General features: G+C 39.8%; 1 protein-coding gene across 1 annotated transcript; it reads left to right on the top strand.

Moving 5' to 3' along the window:
* The first annotated feature begins 260 nt into the window (after positions 1 to 260).
* LOC133993228 (follistatin-related protein 1-like) lies at positions 261 to 22,425 on the top strand. The gene is made up of 11 exons (XM_062432119.1): positions 261 to 399; positions 522 to 578; positions 14,006 to 14,107; positions 14,197 to 14,326; positions 15,772 to 15,804; positions 16,141 to 16,271; positions 17,215 to 17,333; positions 17,732 to 17,844; positions 18,573 to 18,683; positions 18,787 to 18,878; positions 21,027 to 22,425. Exons 1-11 carry the CDS (start codon positions 397 to 399, stop codon positions 21,066 to 21,068), a joined length of 933 nt encoding a protein of 310 aa, XP_062288103.1. The 5' UTR covers positions 261 to 396; the 3' UTR covers positions 21,069 to 22,425.
* Positions 22,426 to 23,120: the final 695 nt, after the last annotated feature.

Below are 23,120 nucleotides of genomic sequence, written 5' to 3'. Positions count from 1 at the left end.
CCCCCCCCCCCCCCACACACACACACACACACACACACACAGTGCCAGTAAACATTATCCACGCAGCCATAGTCTTTTTTTTCTGAAACATATTTGGCATTTAGCAGTATTTTTTGGGGGTTGAACGCACACACACACACCATACTCATACCACGGTTATTCCCCCTCCTCCTCCATTTCTTCTGAAAACGTTGTCGGAGGAATACCTACAGACATTTTCATTGGCCACGTCGTTGAGAGAGGAGGGAGGAGGAGAGACTGACGGACTGGCACCAATTCCTCAGTGCTCCTCCTCATATTTCTTGAAATCACGGACCTCCTGCTCGAACATCCAGAGCCGCTTTTCACCTCCTCCTCCTCTGACCAGACCTTCCGAGCGGAGCAGCTTTAACCAAAATGGTAACGTAAAGTAAAGCGAAAGTATGATTTTCCTCAAGTTAAAAAAAAAAAACCTACTAAGAAACTCCCGTCCCCTTTCTTTTTTATACCTAAACCTTACTTTCTCTTTTTTTCATGTCCAGATGTTGCGAAGTGTCGCTGTGCTGCTTCTGCTGACCGCAGCTCTCTGTAACGCGGAGGTAAGTTTGGCTCAGACGGCTTTATTCTTTCACTTTAAAACTAAAATTATTGAATTTGTATTGTCTCAAATGGGTAAGAAATGCTGCCTGACAGCTGTAACAAACGGTTTATAATTGTTCGGCACGAAACTGCCCGTCTGAAGTAACACATCAGTTTTTTTTTTGTTCGCAAAGCTAAACGAGCTAGAGCACATCTGGAAGGCTGTTATCCACCATGTTGTAGTGAACTGAGCATTTTACAGCTACAGTCTTTTCAAGACTGCTCTGGGTCAATATCTAGTTATGGTGTTTATATTCTTAAAAGGAAGCAATAATGCAATTGTTGTTGGCACTGCGCAATTATGAGCTTCATTGTGGAGACAGTCAGGCGTGCAGTTAACTAAATTGCCACTGGTGCAGTTCTTTTCAATAGGGGCACAATTCTCATTTCTAAAACTGATTGCAGCAATGAAGCACTTTGATAAATGTGTGTAATTTCTTTGTCTGTGAGCTTAAGCAAGCTTTCACATTTTGCATTCAGTTGGACCACACACACACACACACACACACACACTTAAACACACCTCCTATTCTCAGTTTTTTGTGAAGTTGGGAATTCATTAGCAAAGCAAAAGCTGTCGTTAGGAGACAAGAGTAACACACAAGTGACAGGCAGCTGTGAAAAGAAAAGAAGGGAGGGCAGTGTTTGTCTATATCTCACAATCTCACCTAAGGGTTTGATGGCCCCCATCATCAATATTGTATGGTGCAAAAAGCTCCGCCAACTGGCAGCTGCTTTACTGGCATACAAACACTGTGTTTGGGTGTTCAGTCGGGGAGCATGGGTGTTTGTCTGTGTACTCAGGGGTGGGGAGCGTGCTTAAGAGTTGTGGGAATACTCACCTTATGGGTGTCACACTGCAGTGCTAAGTAGTCTAACCACTGAGTAAACACAAGAGTTAATGTGCTGTAAGAGTACGTGGTGTGATGGCTCAAAGTGATAACCAACCAAAAATCAGTATGATACTGGAGAGATGTCAGTGTTATTAATGTGGTAGTTTCCACTTACTGTAAGAAATAGACACACACAAACACAAACACACACGCACACACACACACACACACACACACACACACACACACACACACACACACACACACACACACACACACACCAGGTGGTGTTTGTTGGCCTTAACCTAACTGGACACAGCTGTTGAACACCTGGCTTTGTGTTGACTCTTCTGTTGACCTGCACAACAGTTACAGGCTGAGGAAATAAACAGATTGACTTCCTAATTACAGAATAGATTTTCTTTAAACGCTTAGAGCTACAGCTAATTTGAAACACAAGATAAACAAATTGTTTCCTACTTAGTGTGTCTTTATAGCTTCACACAGATGGATATTAGTGTGTCTCAACTGCACATAACATCACTCATATAGCCAGATATGTTGGACTTGGACTGGTGCTGAACTTCCACTGCCAACTCCACCTTTGCCTGCTGGAAAATGTCCCATTGTCTGCATCTTTATTGGACTCATGATCACGGTGGAATCAGAACACACAGCAGAGCCTGTTGAGTGTGTCCATGAAGTTAATGGGGAGGCATTAGAGAGGCATCTATCCTCCAAAGGTAATTACTCTGATAATATATGGCCTGTTGACTGGCCGTGGGAAGGGCCTGAACTTGCATACCAGTCTGCTGTCTAAAGGAGGTCAACAAGTTGGAGCAGAGCCATTACAAACGTGGATCTGATGACCCTACAGGGTGTAATATTTGGGTTATGTATAGGTGTTGGAGTATGTATCAGAATTACTTTATACGAGTGCACACAGATTGCTTTTCGGGGCTGGAGTGATTGATGGTAACAGGATTCTTTGTGTGTGAATTGATGTTTTTCAGCATGAGTGTAGGCTATTAAAATCTGGACACTAACTCCTTATTTATGATGAAAGCTTCCCGAGGTGAGAAATCGCAGCGACCAAGATAAGCGGCTCAGAAATGCGGTGTGACAGTGCGGCCAGGGTCGGGGACTCGGGTAAACCTGTGTGTGTGGGCTGGGATGAGATATACATCTTGTGGATAAAATGTAGACATTTTACTCAAACACACCAGGAGCTTGATGTACAAAGGAGGTCGAGATGCAGGCATAGTGAAAATATTAAGAGTTTGTAGCCTTGAGGCACATGAGCACACACACTCATATACAAACAGAGAGAGAGAGGGAGTACTGTTTATATTTCTGTTTTTATGGCATGCAGTGTGATTGTATTATCCTGCATCATCCGTGGCGACGGGGTGGAATGACACAGTGGTTTATTAAGTTATCAGCACCAGCACTGGATCTTGAAAAACAAAGATATCAAGAGGAAGTCAGCCCAACAAGGCAGCCAGACAAGACTCGTCTCCTCTTAAAGAGCCCAAGAGTTAAGAGGATTAAAAAGGAGAAGAGAGGTGAAGAAGAGAAAGTAGAAGTTGGCGCCCTTCTTGAGATCTGTAGCAGACTCTGATTGAGCCACAGCATTTTAAGGCACCACGTTGATGTCTGTTCTCCCTCATTCAAGGTGGGCTAAAAATATCTGCCCAGGTGGAGGGAACATGAGCATGAGGGGACGCTGTGTCCTCTGTCAGTATCAGCCTGCTCTAATTACTGTAGCTCAACACCCAGTCATGGATCCTGTGCAGGGACTGCGGAGGGCAGTGAGATACAGAGTGATGTAAAACAAAAAGGAGATGGAGCCACATTCATGCAATTATAGCAGGGTAGGTTGGGGGGTGAGGTAAGACTTGGCTGTGTAGTGAGGGGGAGAGAGAAAGAAAGAGGGGTTGGACTGTGTTTCATGTCCCCACAGTGTGTTCTCTTCACTCTTGGCTTCACATAAAAGGAATCCTCATTTAGCTTACCAGCTGTACTGGTGTCTTATCATTACCGGCACTCTGCGCTCAAAGACACTACTTATAAATTAACTCACACACACACACACACACACACACACACACACACACACACACACACACACACACACACACACACACACACACACACACACACACACACACACACACACACACGACAAAGAGCAGCTCTAAAGTCTACTCAGATGGTTTGTGAGTATGAGATAATGAATATATAATTAACATACGTGCACTAGAAGTTCGGGAGTTAAACATTCAGGCTTAAAAGAGGGTTACTCAGGGACTCTTTTTGTAAAAACAGGACTCAAGGAAGTCTCCTGAACGCTCGTTACAAAGGGACAATTTCCAATTATTTTCTTCCTTTGTGCTCACAGCCAGGGGCAATAAATCAACATCATTAGTGTGGTTGAATTCCACGAATACTTTACTTCAATTTAAAGTTACCCAAACATGCCACAGAGTTTTCTGATAACACATGATTTAAAAAAAGAAAAAACACCCACTGAATTTCATCAAAGATCGTTCTTTGTCCAGCAGCGTGTGTAGAGGATGAAGAAGAAGAACTTATGGATTTATGGAGAACTTTAGGCAGACTTTCAAATATAAAACAGGATCAAAGATACTTCTTTTCTAAATGACTATAACGTGCTATGAAATTTAAACCTGCACTGTAAATATTGTCATTATCTGTCCTAATTTATAGTCATCTTGATTATTATGATCATGGCGTAACACCTACCTTCATCATTTATGTATATCATAAAGAAAATGTTAGGTTATATAACTGGTTAAGATGTATGAAACGCTATGATGACAATAAAACATTTATTAAAAAAAGAAGAAACACCTTGAATCTGACATGCATGCTGTTGTCACTGTGGGATGAGCAATTATCTGGCTGGTGTAGTTCTCTCCCATTTTCAATATACATTTCTTCCATTGTTTTAACCAGAATTTGATTGATTTTATTCAATATATTAAAATACAGTACACAGAATGTGCATACAGTACTAAAATTCATCAGGATACTGCAATTAAATGTCTAGGATAGTCTAGGATAGGAAGCAGCAAGGAAAAGAGAGTGACATATATATGCTTCTTATATCCCATGTACAACTACACCTAATAAGAATATAACAAATTATACTAAAAATAATAATAACTGCACAGTTTAGAACAAATGCATCTTTAAAGTGTCTCATTTACAGTGTTTTTAAGTGGTTTACATGACACATTTTATTTTCTTGTTAGGTGTGTGATCTGATCTGAGATATAATAGTACACACTTGCAAGACAAATTCAGTTGTATTCACCATTAGTAAGCTGCCAGATCCTTGCAAAAGCTAGTACTGTTTGTTCTGTGAATCGTATTATCCGACCTGCGACTTAGGCTACAGGAGCAAAATAACTAACTGCAACATTTGATGTACTGTTATAGTTTGTAGTAGGACCAAATCCTTCACATCATGTTCCCTGGAAACTTTAATTATAATTTAAATGTCACAAGATACACAGTAAATGTTGGTGTACATTATACCCAGTTTTGTGAGGCAATGGTTGAACTATGTACTTCTGTCATGTGTAAAAGATTTGACACAGTCGGGGATATTGCACGTGTAGAAGAGTTAAACAGAGGTCAACTTCATGCTGGAAAAGGGTTGCTGAACACAGGTCCTGTGTGACTAATCATCTAATAATCCTAATCCCAAACTCAAAGCAGACTATAGTTGCAATGATTAGTCAATCCAAAAATAATCGATAAATTGTTTGATTTGATTTGATGGTTCCAGGTTATTGAATGTAAAAAAAAAATGCTGCTCTTTTGATCTTTCATGATAGTGAATTAAATATTTTTGGACAAAAAATTACATTTACAGACACCACCTTCAGCTAGAGGATATTGTGAGGGACATTTGTGCATACAAGAAGATAGACAGACAGTAAACAGACAGAAAAAGGTTTTGATCACAGGAATGCTTACAGTTCAACATGTTTAGAAGGGCTGCACAAACAAAACACATCCAGCGGTCTGTAATCGGGACTTTTCCTGCTATAAACATATTCCAACATTCAGCCCCAATACTGGCCTCAACAAGGGAGCAGAGGAGAGGGCAGGGAATCTACTCATTCCCCCTGGCCTGAGCCTGAGCTGCAGCCTGCGTCCCCTCCCTCCTTTCCTTCCTCTCTCCCTGGCAGTGGAAGAATGCCCAGAACAGAGCAGGGCGGGACAGAGGGGAAAGCAAGAGCAATGGTTAGGGGGGAAATTAGGCAATGTTGTTAGGTCGAGAATGAGAGAGCGAGAGAGATTTCACAGTTGAAACAGATGGCATAAGTGATACTTTGTACATAAAAGGTTGTGGAGTAGGACTGCATGGACTGAGATGGGACAATGTCTCTCTGGGATTGATGTGGGTCAGGTGCTGGGGACAGGGGACACTGTTGTCCCAGCAGTGTGACAACAGGGTGCACAGTGGAGGGGAGGCTGGGGGTGGTGCTGTATTCATAGCATTTTATGTTCTCTGGTGACGTTTTAACTGCTAGCAGATGTGGCTCTGCCCAGACCGTGACTTATTTCCTGCTTTTCAATAGACTCTCTCTCTTTTTCTCTCTCACTTTTTCTGCATTTGGTTATTTTTCTTTCTCTTTGTCTCTCTTCAATTCTTTATCACTTTGTTGTTTCTTTTTTCTCTTCTTTTCTCTTGTTTCTTACACAGCGTAGTTGTTACATTTCAGCTCTGGAACAAGGGTGGGGGTGTAAAATAAGAGGCTGTAGACTGGGGTGACCTCATCCTGTCCGTTGGTGCATTCCTTTCACACTGAATAAGAAACACAGAGAAGAATGGCAGCCAGATCACTGTAAACTGGTCGTTACCTGGGGTCCTTTTGTCAGATCTCAGACCTGGCCCCCCTGAGAGCGTTTGAGACCACCCGTAGAGCTCCCACAAACAGCTCATATCTTTATAACACACTCAATGAGTTTTACTTTGGCCTCATTATTCCAAGGACACACCCTGCCAATTCCACTATCAACTCATTGTCATATAAATCACAATGAGGCTTTCCAGCTCGAAGGAAGCATGTCATTTTGGGATTTGAATGTGTGTTTCTCAGCGGATGCTTTAATTTGCTCTATGTCTAATCTCAAGTGTCTGTCAAGCAAAGAAGAAATTAGACTGGAGCTAATTTGATATGTATGAAGATACAGTTGAATAGATTCATAAGAAAGTAAAGGCTTGAGGTATGAGAATGGAGACGCTTGAATTATTGAGGGCAAATGCTTCAGCTTTCTGTAATGACTTAAAACCAGAGCTGATGATAGTCGTTCTCTGTGATGTTTCTCCCCTGTTGGATTTAGCCACAAGCTCGCATAAACTCTGTAAAAGGAGGAAACTGGTTCATAGTTAGAATAGTTAGTATAATATCTGGAGTAAGAGTGGTTCTCATTCTACTTTGGGTGTGCGCCACTTCTCTGTTAGTAAGACCTGGTTAGAAGAGACAGAAGAGAGAGGGAGGTCTTTACGGGCAGAGGGAGACGGGCGGTTCAGTTTGAGCCCTCCCTGTCTTTCTCCCTCCTGGCATGAGCCCCACATCTCATGAGGGTGAAGCGTGTTGGACAATCTAGAGCTGGAAAGACAACACAGAGAAAACACAGGAAACGCTGGAGAGGGGGAAGAGCAGGGGCACCTCTCTGACCTAGATACTGAAGAGATTTTGGCTCAAGACGAACATTGTTGGACCCCATCTGAGGCACAACATAGCTCAGGAATGTACCCCTGCCTACCCTCTTATTCTCCTCAATCTACTCAGTCTCTTGTCTACATTCCTAGCCATTTTTTTTGCCTCCATTATTTCACCTCATTGTAATTAAGAAATATGCTTGTAAGTCGCCAAGATACATTTTGAGGTTGCGAGGGTGAAGTCGTCTTGCTGTGTGAGTATTTTTCTGTCCAAGTGTCTCTGTTGCGGTCGTGAAAGTACATGACGTAGGGAATTATGTCATTGTAAGTAAGAAACAAACATGTGCATGCACTCTCCTACACAATTCATACACAATTTCAAGGAACAGTTTGACTTTTGGGACATCCGTTTATTCGCTTGCTTAAACAGTTAGTTTAGAGGATTGCTTCCACTCTGGAAACTCTGTTTGTGCAGGACACATCAGCCAGGCAGATGTATCAACCAATATTAGATTATTGCAGATATTAGTATTGGCGTACATCCTGGCCAATAAGTAACAAGAAATTACAGTAAATAAATGCAAAACTAGGAGAAAGGTCATTTAGAAAGTATCATAATTACATTACTTGCCTCCAAGATTTATGCTATGCTAAACTGGTACATAACCCTCAGTACCACCTCTTGCTTTTTCCAGGTTCTGATTAGAAAACAATACTGAAGGTTTTATGCTTTGCTAAGCTAACCAACTGCTGGATGTAGCTGTAGCCTGACTGATACTGGAATTTTGAGGCTGATAGTGATATTGATACTCGATAGAGGAGTAGAGAAACTAGATAAGGCGGTTGGCTGTCGTGCATTGAGAACAAGTATATCAGGGTCCTGGATTTTACTAGAATGTGTTTGGAAAAGTACCCATGTCATACTGTCATTTGTGGGTTTTTTTTAACACAAACACATAATTTTATGCATAAAATATTATCAGCTAGTAGGGGTGAAGAAATGTCTCAATTATACGATGCATCGCAATGCGGACGTGGACGACTCTGCATCGATTCATAAAAGTCAAGAATCAATTATTTAAACGACGATAAAGGTGGAACCAAACTGTGAGTGCAGCGCAGCAGCTGGGCAGTCTTATGAGGTGCACATGCGAGAGTTCATCAGTAGTTCATCTTAAAACACAAACGACTGCAAGCAGTTTTTGATTGAATGACTAAATAATTACCTTTGTGAGACGATCGCTGTCACTCAGCTAACGCTAACGTTATCAGAGCGGCTAACGAGAGCAGCTGACCAACACACTGCAGCATGAAATGAGGTGAAATAACTCAGTGCTCAGTCTGTCTCACCTCAACAACCCTGCAGCTGTTCAGCGTGTTGGACAGTGATGTCTGTCCCGGAGCTAACAGTGCAGCAGAGAGGCCACTTACAGCCAATAAATATTCTGGCACATGATCCCCGTGACAAACCACAAACCATCATCATTTTTACACTTTGGTCTTTATGCAGACCCTTTGTACAGTACCAGGCTAGCAGTTTCCCTTGTTTCCCCCTTTATGCTAAGCTAAGCTGCTGATAGCTAGCCTCATATAGCATAAATATATGAGGGCGGATCTTAGCAAAAAAGCTAACAATTGTTTTTCCCGAAGCATGAAACTATTCCTTAATTGCCTTCATATATAAATAGTATCCCAGTAGCTTTTAAGACAACCATGTGCAGTAACAAGTTCAGTATGTTTTAGTTTTGCTGAGAAAATATGACAGCTAAAATCTCTAAATGGAGACAGATTGATGCCTTCAGGCCACCGTTGGCTGTGCACCTTATGTCATTGTTATAACTCTAATGAGGTCTCAAACATCAATTCTTTGATGAAGAACTGTGTTTCTTTAGTTTTCAAATAGCTGTTTTTCAAAATTAGTAATAACTTACCCATTAATTTTTTTCAGTTCAGTAGTCATTAGTGTATTTCTGGTATTGCAAGATTTTGTAAGATTGAATTACTGCCTCCATACACATTCTATTTATTTCTGTTTGTCACTGTTATTGCCACAGGGAAAACCTGGATCCAGAAACTATTCAAATGGCAAACAAACTGTAATTTAATGTAATACTTATTCACTTGTATTCTTCTTGCACTCTCCTGGGTAGATTTGTTTTAATATTTCAAGTTGTCTCAGCATGATATTTTATTCATGAAAATACACACTATACTTTGTGCACCCTAAGGGGAAAAGGAACAAGTTTTGTCAAAATACATTTTGTAGGTGACAGTAAGATCAGTGTAGCCACATTCAACACAACAGACTTGCAACAGATCTTAAACAAACCTTTATGAAGCCTATTGCATTAAACTGTTGTTGAGGAGAGGTGTTGATGCAGATTAAGCTGAACCACCTTTCACCTTTTTGTAATGTGGTGAACTTCAATAGCTTAGTGCTGAATCGACACCTTTTGGGACACAGTCCCAAGAAAAGCTCGATATGAAAAGGATATGCTGCAGGGTTGTTGTATTGGAATGCATTAAATGAAACTTGGTGTGCCCAATAAACGGATCAAGCTGATCTGTCATATTGCTGTACAATTCATAAGCAGAAAATTAAATTCAGTATTTAATGCACTTTAACATCTGTTATGCTGTTTATCACTGTAGGCATATCCATGGCAAGTTATTTACAATCCATAAATCAATGTTTTCTATGCTAATGACGGGCAAGGTGCATTGTGGGAATTAATTCACGTTGGCTTTAAAGTGACATCCTCACAGGGCAAGCATCGATTGGCCTGCTAGATCAATTGAGCATTACGGAGATGCACGTACACACACACACACAAATGCACATATAGGCGGATAGTTTCTTTTGTGTGAATGTGTGTGAGTATATGGATAGCTAGAGGCACAAAAAAATACAGATTTTTTAAATCTGTTTTTTTAGATGTTATTGGGTGTAATGTATGCATTTTTATAAGCTGAGGAAAACTGAAGCATAAACATTGCCCTTTAACAGCCTCAGCATGGAGCCATTCAACATGTGGCAGGGAAGAAACTGACTTCCGAATGTGCACACAGCCCTTCTTTCCTTTTATCTTCACCATCTACCTGTTTATTAATAGTCAGTTTCTTCTCATTGTTCCCTCCTTGTACTTTTTCTCTCTCTTCTGACTTATTTTCCACCTCCAACTTCCATCAACCTCTGCAAGGCTGGTCTCGGATCACTGGCACATCTCTTGCAGCCCTAAAAGGGGAAGGCACTGAGAATAAAGATGACAAGACGCAAGGAGTTACAGCAGAAGAGAATTTACACCAGACTTGAACTGAGAGTCACCACACAGAGACAGGTGGATGAAAATGATGCATGGAGGGTTTTGAGAAAAATCACTTAAATCTATAAATCTTCTTGAAACCTATAAATAACTGTAACTTCCTGACAAAAAGATTGAAACAGGAAAATTGGAAGAAAAGGGCACAAGAGTCGAGAAAAATTAGATGTGAAATGTGTGTATATAGAATCACGCAATATGCTTGAGGCAGCTTTTGAAGGATGGGCTCTGGTTAATCTGTTACGACTCAACGCTCACTTATCCTGTGATTAGTTTTGAACAAGAGAGAAGGAAAATAAGGCAGCATTTTTTTTCGATGTAATAAAAAATGTATGTCATTACTCATAAGTAGGACACCCACAGTGGGCGTGTTTGTTTTTGTTTGTGCTGAGTTTGTACATTTTTCTTTAGAATATATGGTCGAATAGTGATTGGGTTAATGAGTGTGTCTACATGCACACTAGTATCCCATTTTGAGTATACTGGCTATATGTTTGCATATGTGAACATCATGTAGTTAGTTAGTATAGTGGTTACATACAGTTTTGAGGATACCTGAATATGTTCTGATACAGACTGAGATACTGTGTCATAAGTTATATCTTGTAAGTGTCTTATGACCGTGAGATTGTTAGCGACTATTCCACCACATTTGTGCACTTTTTGTATGGATTAAAGAATAGCCAGTCTAGCTGCCACCCACTCATTTTATATGCTAAGATAAGCTAACCGTATGCTAACCTAACCGTATGCTGGCTCTAGCTTCATATTTAGTCTCATCAAACTCTCAGCAAGAAAGGGAAATAAGCATATTTCACAACATTTAATTTCTTTAAGATGTGGTGAGAAGAAAAATGGAGAAAATGAGCATATTAAATGCAGTGAGTCCGCACAGTCAGAAAACACACTCAGCTGTAGATATGACACCAGGATGTGGAGGAGTCATAGACATTTGCGTACAGATGCAGAAACCTAATATAATGTTACATTTATATATGCATGCAAATGAGTAATCATCTAAGTTCCATGAAACATCACCATATGATCAAAAGCAGGCTAGAGCATTTAAAAACAGGACTTACACGTTCTTGTAAACAAATGGTGATGGTGATGCATGTAACTGTGCAAGTCTTCATGGCAACAATGAAAGCTCCAGGCCACATGCAGGCATGATGTACTGTATCACCAAAACATAATGGGCAACAGCTCTAATAGTCAGACTCATTTCCTTGTTTCGTTGAAGGTTGGTAATGACATTACAATCCAGTGTTTTCTACAGTCTTGTGATGTTCGTCTGCGTCAATCATACAGTCTGAACAACAGGCTAGGCTGGGAGCTCATTACAGGCTTTGGTTCCATTTACCTCATTTGATTGATATTTCTGTGATCTGGCCACAACAGGAGCCCAGCACATGCTCTCACCATAGCAACAACCCACTTGAATCGGCTGGGAAAAAAAGACCTTGTGCCGCTGTATTCATTAGCTAAATGTCAGGGATATCTGCTGGTTGTACTCGGAGCGATATGGACAGACAGGGCTCTATGTTTATACCAGATTCATCTGAGGAGCTCATCCAATATTCATGTACTCATTGGAGGTTTTTGCAGGTTTCAACAGGCTTCTAGCACATCTGTGTCTAACAAACTGCATTGTCCAATATGCTCAAGGCCACAGGGATCGCTTTGAAGATTTTTCCATGACCTCAACTTTGGAGTGCAAGTGTGTGTGTGTGTGTCTTTAAATCATGCGTAGGAATGAGCTGAGATCCTCCTCTTCTCACTCTCTCCTCTCACCACTTTAGGGTTAAAGCTGCTACACTGCAATGTTTGCATATGACCCCAACCCCCCATCCATCCTCTTCCCCCCCTTTCAACTTTCATCCATCCATCCATCCATCCATCCCGTTACATTTAATCATTAGTGAGCTTATGAGATTTTCAGTCACAAGAATCCAGCTTCATTTTAACCTACATACCAGACCCTTGACATACAGCAGCTTGGAGGCCAGCTCACGTGCATTCATGCACTGAAGGCCAACTTTCTGCCTCGCTAGTACAGGAAACAGCGGCTTTAGGAAAGAGGAGGGGAGTCTGGAGAAACAGGGAGGAGAACAGATTTCACAGTGCATGGGAATGGACCCTAAAGGAAAACACAGCTCAGACTCCAGATGTTGAATAACCCTGTGTACACAGACACACACACACACACACACACACACACACACACACACACACACACACACACACACACACACACACACACACACACACGAAAACACCCATACAAAGACACACAGATAAGGAAGGGAGGAGGTAATGAGGGTCATAAAGCAGCTCTTAGAGCTCCGCTTGGCGTCTCCTGATTGGTTGGTTTGTAGCTCCAGTGAACTCATTTTTCTGCAAGTCTACAGGCCATATAGACAACATATAGCAAAACAAAGGCATCAGTGTGACGACAAGAGAAAATGAGAACATCTGATTGGACAAGAAAAAAAGTTTGATAAAGACATAGAGCATTAGCATTTGAGTTAAAAGGAAGGACGATTTAGGATCTGATGAGGTTGTAGTCATAATTACAGTTTATACTGAAGACAAAAAGCCTCACTATTTCTCTCATTTCTAAGTCGAGTATAGTCAGTTGGCACCTTTTGAGCGAAGTCTGTCCATTGTTGACATGGCAACTACTGGCAAGGATGAGTTAATAAAAGCGCAGACACTCAAACATGAAATGTGTGGACTACAGAGCACAATCCACATAGTGACAGACAATCCCTCTTGTCGAGAGACTACAGCCATGATTTTGGAGAATACCTAAAGCCTGTGCCTTTACAAAGTGATAAAATGTACAAATTTCAGTCAGACTCATGATTACTGAGATGAGGCTATTTGAATGTGTGATGTTTGTGATGTATTGCCACCTAGAGGGGAAATTTCATAACATTTGCAGAATGGCTCTGAGTTGATACAGCATGTGTCCCCTAAATTTGGCTGCAGTGAAACTATTTGCTTAAGAGGTGGTTTATTTCAAATAGACCAAATCTACACCCAGATATATCAAAGTTGGTGAAGATTATATTAAAAATACAATATTTATGGAAAGATACAGTGATGGATAATAAAAAAAAATAGAGTGCAAAAACATAAAGTTGTTTATAAGTAACAACCACAAAGGTATTCAGTTTGTCCATTTTTCCTTTAATTTTCCATTACATTTCAGTGAAATCTGTCAACACTCTTTTGAGATGTCCTGAGGACGAACAAAACAGCACACAGACAACAAACAGCCACAAATGTAATCTTCTCTGTGCAGTTACAAACAGAAGTGGGAAGGAAGTGTTACTTTCCTTTGCATGTTATCAGGTGGTTATGTCAATGCCACAAAGAGGCTTTGGGTTTATGCCAGAGGGTAAACATCTTCACAGTGCTTTCAAATGGGCCTTTTAATAGTGCAATAGCGCCGCCCTGTGTGTAAACTATAGAAAGCTATGGCATGTTTCAAAGTGCCAACAAGGTGTTTTTCTTTCTTTCAGGAGCTTCAGAGCAAGAGCAAAGTGTGCGCCAATGTGTTCTGTGGGGCTGGCAGAGAGTGTGCTGTCAACGAGAAGGGAGAGCCCAGCTGTCTGTGTATAGAGGTGAGTGACGGAAGGAAAAGGAATGAAGATTAATATGTCCCCTTGTTTTCACATCATCGTCACTCTTTCTGTCTCTTATCTCTTTCCAGAGCTGTAAGCCCCACAAGAGATCAGTGTGTGGCAGTAATGGTAAGACCTACAGGAACCACTGTGAACTCCACAGAGACGCATGTCTGACTGGCCTGAAGATCCAGGTGGCCCATGATGGACACTGCACGGGTACGAGCTGAAACACACAGTGATGCAGCAAGAGATGAAAATGTGACAAAACAATGCCAAAAACAAGGTCTATTCAGTGGCGGTTCTTGAGCTCTCTATTGGATCCCATGCTGTTCTTCAGCAGATGACATCTGTGTAGTTGTCACAGAATTGCAATGTTCACATTTTAATTTTTTGAGCACTTTAAGGATTTCTCATCCATGTTTATTTAAAAATTGAAAAAGGTTCATTCCTGACCTTGGAAACAGTGTTGGCAGCTACGGTTTCAAAGGTCAAGAATGAATGTTCAATTTCAAGATAGAAATGATAAAAAAAGAAACTCACCCACTTTAACTCTCCTTCTTTTGTGGTTGAAGGATAGGTTCACACATTTTTCAAGTCTCTATAATGATGGGGATGTGGCCCTCATGTGATATTCAAACAGATTTTGTTTGCTGTAATTATTCTTGCTGTTCACAGTGACCATTCAAACTACTGACAGTATTGACGCCAGTACCAATCCAATTAATGAGATTGGTGCATCCGTTTTCCTAAATGTTTTGTTGTGTAGTGCAAGGTAGGGCAGAGGCTGAAAGATTATAACTTTGTTATCGATTTGTTATTTGGCTTACTGCCCCAACATTGTACTCGCCTTTACCGATAAGGTCAACATTTTCATTTGAATATACTTCAATCTCAAATTCTCACTTAATGTTTATTTGTCAGTGTCAATGTCAATGTCCATGTCATCTTTATTTATATAGCACATTTAAAACAGCCAATGGTCTACCAAAGTGCTTTACAGTAAAATAAGCAGAAACAATAAAAAACAATAAAAGCAATAAAAAAAAACAATAAAAGCAATAAAAAACAATAAATATAAAACAATAATACAGAGAAATATAACAGATAAAAGACCCAAAATAACAGATAAAAGACCCAATAAAGCGGCTATACTCCGCCAAAGGCGTGAAAGGTAAGAGGCAAAAGGTCAGTTTTGCACCCTCTAAGTGTGACAGCATTTGGCTTACCTGACGAAAAGTACAAGTACTGATAATACTGATTATGGTAAATTGGACTGATTAGTGTGTGATCTCTGAACTAACCATATTCATGCAAGTGATACCTGGGGTGACTCGGTTCATAGTCAGTCTATCATCACATTCACACTGCTTATCTTATCTTTTAATGCATCTAATATAAGTAATATAATATATATATATCTTATCTCAAGTGAACTTTCACTGCTCACACTTGGCCGTGTCACACTTTTTTTGTCCCGCTGGCCTGAACATTGATCAGCACTGTGGCTGAAAAGGACAATAGTTATATCACACAGCCCTTTTTTCAGACCTTTGGCCAAGTACTATATCACAGCTAAGTTTAACACTGTTAATCTGAATCAAGTCAAGAGATATGTTTGCTTCACATGTTTTGTTCTTTCTCTCTTTTTTAAAACTTTTTAGAGAAGAAAACAGAGCAGTCAGCTGCCAGCCCAGGTGAGTGTGTGTTCTTTACATGTGTGTTAAAAGTGTTCACAATTGTAGTGAGATAAGAAAAATATCCAAATTGAATCCATTTTGTAAATCTTCACTTAAACATTGTGTATTCAGGGTTACTTCTGGGTTTGGTTAGTGTTATAGTCTATGTTATGGGTTACAATTGGGAGAAAGCTATATGTGGTATTTAGATGTTATTATGTGTGTGCAATTACTGTAGTTTATGGTCGAATGATAAGGGCATAGTGAACATGGAAAAACTGTCGTAAAATAGATTTTATACTTTGGATTATTTATTTATGTTATCGACCTATGGATTTGTTCCCGCCCCTGCAGTGGTATGCTATGCCGCAGACCGCAATGAGTTGAGGGGCCGTGTGATCCAGTGGCTGCAGACAGAGGTTGTCCCAGATGGCTGGTTTGTCAAGGGATCCAACTTCACTGACAACCTGCTCAAATACTTCAAGGTGGGTTTCTCCTCACGTTTGGGTTGCTGAATGACAGTTTCAGCCCTGCTCTCTATTACTATTCAGCACTGCTCCTACATGCGTCGTCCTGTTTTCTTTTACAAAATGTCACAGTTGTTGGCCCCAACCCCACAAATCCCTACAGCTGCCTCTAACTGTGTCTGATTATTCACATGGCAGACCTTTCAGCTGATGGTCATATTTCAGTTTAATGAAAATCTCTGTCCTGCAGAGGAGGAGCAGAAGAACAGATGGTTCTTTGTTTATTTAGTATTTATTTGACAAGTCGTTCCCATTATAAAAATATGCTCTATATCCTGAACCACAAACATGATATAGAATATAATAAATGTTTTCAGATCATCTGTCTTCCACAGACGCACCACATGATCACACAATGGGGTCTTTAAAAATGTGAAAGGTTCACCACTATTACTGCCAAACCATCTCAGAGGTTTTACAGAGTCTATAGGCTAACAAGCAACTCTGATATCATTTCATTGTGTGCGATGAATAAGCTTTCATGTCATTTAAAGATGGATGCAAAAAAATTACTTTATAAATTGAATATTTAATGTAGTCCTACACTGACTTATGCTCTATCCCCATTGAAAATGTCAATAAAGTAATATAGACTGCTTGTAGAACAAGTGCATAAGGTGCTCATACCAGATTGAAATCAATTGACATCATAGTTAAAGGATGATTGCCATGACAACTGATGTGCTGACAGTGACTGATTACATCCTGCCAACACCAGTTACTTAATTCGGACTGATGTTTGCATGACACAAATGTATCAAAGTATAGTGTGACCCCTCAGAGATGTGCAATATATTTATCAGACAGTTCATGGTGAAATATTGGTCTTACTGTTCATATTCTACTGCTTCTTGTGGGGGAAAAAAGCCTTAGTGGTGTCTGTCTGTCTGTGTTTCTGCAGTCATATGACAACGGTGATTCCCAGCTGGACTCCTCTGAGCTGCTCAAATTCATCCAGCACAATGAGTCGGTTGTGGAGTTGCAGTCCTATGCAGACCAGGAGAGCAACAAGCTGCTCAGGTCAGTTTTTGTGGGTTTGCATGTACACATGACTGCTGGAGGAAAAAGTGCTGCTGTTTGCATTTTTTTTGTTGCATCATTATTTTGCTTCCCTTCAAACTAGTTTGTGAACATTTTCTTCTGTGGTAATGCTTGTACATACAGATGCGTATCTATGTGCTGTGTTGCTATTTTCGGATACTTGCTGTAAGTCATTGAACCCTATCTGGGCCAGTGTAAACTTTACTGAAGGCCTCCTGTGGGAGCCTGCACTGGCATAAACACCTGCGCTCTGTGGAATGAAGTGCTCTAAAGTAATTATCATATCTTGAATATGCTTCTTTTTCTGTAATGTTCAGATGCCGCCATACTGAGCAGCTCATATTTATTCTGTGTGTTCATGTACATGTGCTTCCCAGGAGCCTGTGTGTAGATGCCCTCATCGAGCTCTCTGATGAGAATGCAGACTGGAAGCTGAGCTTTGATGAGTTCCTCAACTGCCTGAAGCCTGGCTTCAATCCACCAGAGAAGAGTGAGCTTAGAGGGATTGTTTGTATTATTTAACATAATGTAAGATAAAGTTACACAGGGGTAGATACAGTGTATGGAAGCTCTGACATAAGCACACTCTTAACTACTGATACCAAGTAAACAGTGGAAATGTGGAGCCTCAAATTGTTACTCTTATCTTTTATACACAGTCTCAGTTGTGTGGTAGTCACTTCAGTCTGCTCAGTCTGATAAATCTGGGGTAAAGTTCACCAGAAGTGGAGACTGTTGCTTAGATACACATAAAACTAACGTTCACTGTGGAGCACTAAACTCTCGTGCATTCAAGGACATGCAAACACACACACGTGGGTGGCCTTGTGTAGATATTCAGAAACTCCAGGGTTACCAGATATACAGCATTCCTTTGGCTAAAAAATAGTCAAAAATGGTCGAAATATTTATTTTCAAGCGAATGATACTTCTTCAAATTGTTTCTTGACTAATATTTTCTCAGACGCTTGAAGGTTTAAAGTAGTCTGATTGATGGTAGACTGGCTGACGTTTTATTAGTAAACCAAAACAGCCAAAGTGAGGCATGTGGCTTCAAAAAGTAGACAATGGATGAATGACGTGTCATTTTGAAATGCTGACAAGTCTTGATTGGGGAAATTGAAGACAGTTTAAAACAGTGTGTGAGAACTGTTATAATGTCTACAGTCTGTGTCTTTGTTAAATAGTCTGCCATGTGTTTTTTGTTTTTTTCTGCAGAATGCGCCTTGGAGGATGAGACATACGAGGATGGCGCAGAGACCCAGGTGGAGTGTAACCGCTGTGTTTGTGCATGCGGCAACTGGGTCTGCACTGCTATGACCTGCACTGGTAAATGCTAAAGATGATCATCATTCTGATTACTGATTATTTTAGTCAACGCACAAAAAATAAAAATGCTGTGTGATAATTCTTTGACCTTTTATCTGTTCAGACAAGACAGTAGCTGATGATTCAGTAGATGCTGGGGCAGAGATGACGGAGGAGGAGTGGAATCTCCGTGTGGCTGAGCTCAACAAGCATCAGGTCTGTATTGAGGTGGAGTTGGAGAATCTTTATTTGCACAGGGTAAAATCAAACAAATACACTGAAACAAGAAAAAAAAAATCCTTACATGCAGGGAGAGGAAAAAGCCTAGTAGGCTTTTTGATTACCTCTACCTAAATAATATATATACATACAAATAAGAAAAACTATTCAAACTAGTCAAACTATTAAAAAAAACAAATAAACAAATGGGCTTTTTAAAAGCTATTTAAAATATGCTCTAAAGGACATCATATTTATTTCGACATATACCAGAATCAGAAGTGCTTTCTCTTTTATTTCCTCAACCTTAAGATATTTTCCAGATTTTCTCCCTATAAACAAGACAGGCTTAGCAAAGCCTGTTCACACACAAGTAACAAGGACAAGTGTACTTAAAAACGGCGTTACTATCCAGTACTCACAGTGTCCTTGTTGGTGTTATTATTTATGTTAATATTTCTGACAGAAGCTATAACCCAAATGTCTGCTTTTACATTCATTTGATTACTTACAACGTGCTTCTGGACGAAAAGCATTTGTATCAAACTGCTCAGGCAAGCACAATACGATTCACAGTTCAATTTGTATGACTGTACACACACACACACACACACACACACACACACACACACACACACACACACACACACACACACACACATACACACACACACACACACATACACACACATACACACAAAGCTCAGTCATTATCTTTTAAAACTGATTTGAAAAGAGAAGAAAAAGTTGTCAAAAGCTGTGAAATCAAGAACTGTTCTCCAAATAGGAATGATACAACTATGAAATGGCCATGGAAATGAAAATGCCAGCAGCAAAAATGATCACTATAAGAACATTAACATTATACATCTTTTTGATTGTAGTAGAATAGGAATATTCTCAAATAAGATGTAGTGTGAATGATATGGAATGCTACAAAAAGGGCCTACAATGGGCCCTATGTTACTGTCAGTTAACTCAGAGAATAATATCATTTTGATTCCATATTATGGAAACAAAAAAGTAAGTAAAGGGAGTGGTTCACTTAAATTCAATTCATGATACTTTGATTTTTAGTTCAGCCATACAGTTGAGCTGGCTGACTGTAAAAGCTGATTGTCAAGCAATAAAGGGCTTACCAAGAACCACATCTATTTTAAATGATATATCAGACTGTAAATGTTATAGTGGATCTATATCAGCACAGGCTTTATTACTCTTTCCTGATATAAAAGGTGCTCAGGTCTGGAGATGATTCCTTGACCTATGATAGTGCAAATATTTCCCTGTGATGCAGTGGATGACCTGATAATACAGTTACCACAGCCAAAAAACCTCTCTAGACAATCAGCACAACACTACAGTCTACAGTCAACCTATGAAAACAAATGTATAATTTCTCCAGGCAAACACGAGCAGTTGTCCAACAACTAAAACAGCACAATGACAACCTTCCTGAAGTTCTAGAACCTCACCCGACAAACAATAAAGATGTGCAACCACTCTAGATGGTCAGTAGCATTCCAGAACCTCTGTAGACTAAGGATGAAGTTCTAGAACCGAGAGTTGAATTCTGAAGCTGCATTCCGAAATGTGTCCTGACATGGCAATGGTGTTCCAGGACCTAAACATTCAGTGTGAGAAACTAAATTTACCTCAATAAATTATCTCATTGTTCTTGTACTTTAAGAGTCATTTAAATGAGTGGCATGCCTGTGCTGGTGTGTGTGTGTGTGTGTGTGTGTGTGTGTGTGTGTGTGTGTGTGTGTGTGTGTGTGTGTGTGTGTGTGTGTGTGTGTGTGTGTGTGTGTGTGTGTGTGTGTGTGTGTGTGTGTGTGCTTGCTTATATGTGTATATGACAGCACGAGGCTCACAAGGTAGCACTAGGGCTCTGGCTTGAGGCCATGGCTGAGTCAGCAAGGTCATGTGTTCTGTACTCCAGAAGCGCAGTTTACAAAACCACTGTAAACAATGGTAGCTCTCTGGGTACAAGTTTAATGTAATTAGGAATACACTCTATTCAGTCAAAGTCCTTCCTTCCAAATTCCTTGCTTTCTCTTTTCTTTTTTTTTTCATTGTATCAAATGATACACCATGTCTCACTTTTCCTCTACTTTTTGTTTTTTTTAATTGTTTTTAATACAGGAAACAGTTGAGAAGATGAAGGCTAGCACAAAGGAGGCCTAAATAAGGACGCAATGAAGGAGAGGATGCACACTATCACCCTTCCTTCCATACTTGATTTACCTTGCGGCCGTGTGTTGTTATTAAACTGACTTTTGTTACTCTGCTATGTTAATTATTATACTTTTTTTATGATGTTAAAGTGTTTGTGTTGATGTTTGTTAGATTCAGGGGCTATCAAAGAATATTGTAGGATTCCCTTGTGTTCAGTACTGTCATGTTTGATTGTATTACTGCGCCCCTACACTAGCCCTGGGGCTATTTTTACTACAATCCTTATATTTTTACAGTTATTACAGAAAAAAAAAAACAGTCAAGTTTTCACTGTTTTTGGAATATGAAAGTCACTGTTAGAGAAGATAGAAAAGTTGAGCACTCGGAGGATCCTCCCATTGAAATGACCCTCATAGGTTTTATGGTTAGCAGGTTGGTTGATCGGCCACAGTAGGCCAATACTTGACCAATGCACTTCTTATTCTTTCTCTCTTGCTTACTTAGGCTTTAGTTTATCACCAGCCAGAAATTAGTTTTTATCTTACTGCTTAATTTTGCTGCAGAAAAAAAGTTTGCTTTTATGTACAGTTTGTTATTGGTTCAAGTTTGAGCTCCTCTTGTTCCCATGGTATACTCAGGTAAGTCTCTCTGGTGCTTTTTGATTAAACATTTCTCCATGTATGTCTCATATTTTTGAGACAAAGATACAGCGGTTCAGCTTTCAAATTGTGGAGATGCACCACAGCACCCAGGTGAGACCTGATCTGAATATAACATGGTGAAAACTGAAACCAAAGTCTTGATGAAAGTTTTTGAATAATGTACACAATTCTCCAGGTAAAACATTACCTTGGACCCAGCAACAACACTATACCTGTGCTTTCAAAATCACTCTTTAACAGAAGGACTAGCCTCACTGTCAGCTAACGTAGTGTAGTTCAAGTGACTGGGTGCATATTAATTGTGCGTGTGAGTGTGTGATTGTGTGTGTGTGTGCTATCAAGAATGTGATGCTGAGAGTAGTTTGGTTTGTTAAATGTGTTTATATGTTAAAATCATGTGTCTAAATTGGGAGGGTTGACAAAAAAAATCAGTGCCTTAGACCTGCAAACAATACAGGTTTCTACCTTTGCCTGCACGTAGGGTATTATACCACGTGGATTGCAAGAATGAGTGAAATTTAGCAGTTAACTGGTGCTTTGTGTCTCCATCCCTAATTTGTCTGTGTGAAAGTTGCATTACTAGTTCAAGCTAGATCTTTATATTCCACTAAAAGTGCAGAGACTGTAAGGAATATGTATGTATGCCAATAAATTCCATACACCACAACACAGTGTTGTCACTTTGCATGTGTGTACTAAACATTTTCTAAAATAAAATAACTTCCTTGTTTGACCTTAAGGGAATTAGAAAGTCTTTACATTAAGCAATGTCTATTATTTGGTGGATGATTCAAAATGCTAACGCCCATTTTTAACTAAAAAGAAGTGACATTCTAATGTTGGCCTCAGCCCACTGGCTACCTGTAGAGTTTAAAGATTAATAACATTTTAGTTATTACCTATCAGGCTTTAGGCAATTATTTCTGGATCACTATGACCGGAAAGTAGTGACTTAAAGTCTAACCAGCATGTACTGGATGTTCCAAATACCCTGCTTAAAACATAACTCATGCATTTCCTGCATTTGTCTCCGAGCTTTGGAGCAGTTTATACTCACTATTAGATTGTTTAGCTGCACTGACATTTGAAAACTGACTTACATCCTCTCACTTTTCCTAACCAGTGTTTTTTCCCTTTTGTTGTTATTTTTTGTTTTGTTAACTCAGTTTGGTTGCTTTTGTGTTTGTTAAGTCAAGTCCATTTTATATATATATAGCCTAATCACAAATCAAAAATTTGCCCTAGGGAACTTTACAACCACTAAAGCACTTCAACATTCTCTGTACATAGACCCTCTGTTACTATTCTACCAGTACATTATTTTGATAAATGTTTTCACTGGGAAGCAGTATGCATTAATTAATTAATTAATTAATTAATTAATTAATACATTTTATTC

Source organism: Scomber scombrus, chromosome 13 (assembly GCF_963691925.1).
Source record: "Scomber scombrus chromosome 13, fScoSco1.1, whole genome shotgun sequence".
Taxonomy (NCBI): Eukaryota; Metazoa; Chordata; class Actinopteri; order Scombriformes; family Scombridae; genus Scomber; species Scomber scombrus.
Note: the sequence above shows the minus strand (reverse complement) of the source record. Positions and strands in the feature narration are given on the sequence as shown.

Bases quoted from the DNA above. Each gene is read 5' to 3' on its own strand.
- LOC133993228 (XM_062432119.1), top strand. The intron at 15,805-16,140 runs GTGAGTGTGTGT...CCGCCCCTGCAG, and splicing joins GCAGTCAGCTGCCAGCCCAG to TGGTATGCTATGCCGCAGAC. The intron at 18,684-18,786 runs GTAAATGCTAAA...TTATCTGTTCAG, and splicing joins CACTGCTATGACCTGCACTG to ACAAGACAGTAGCTGATGAT.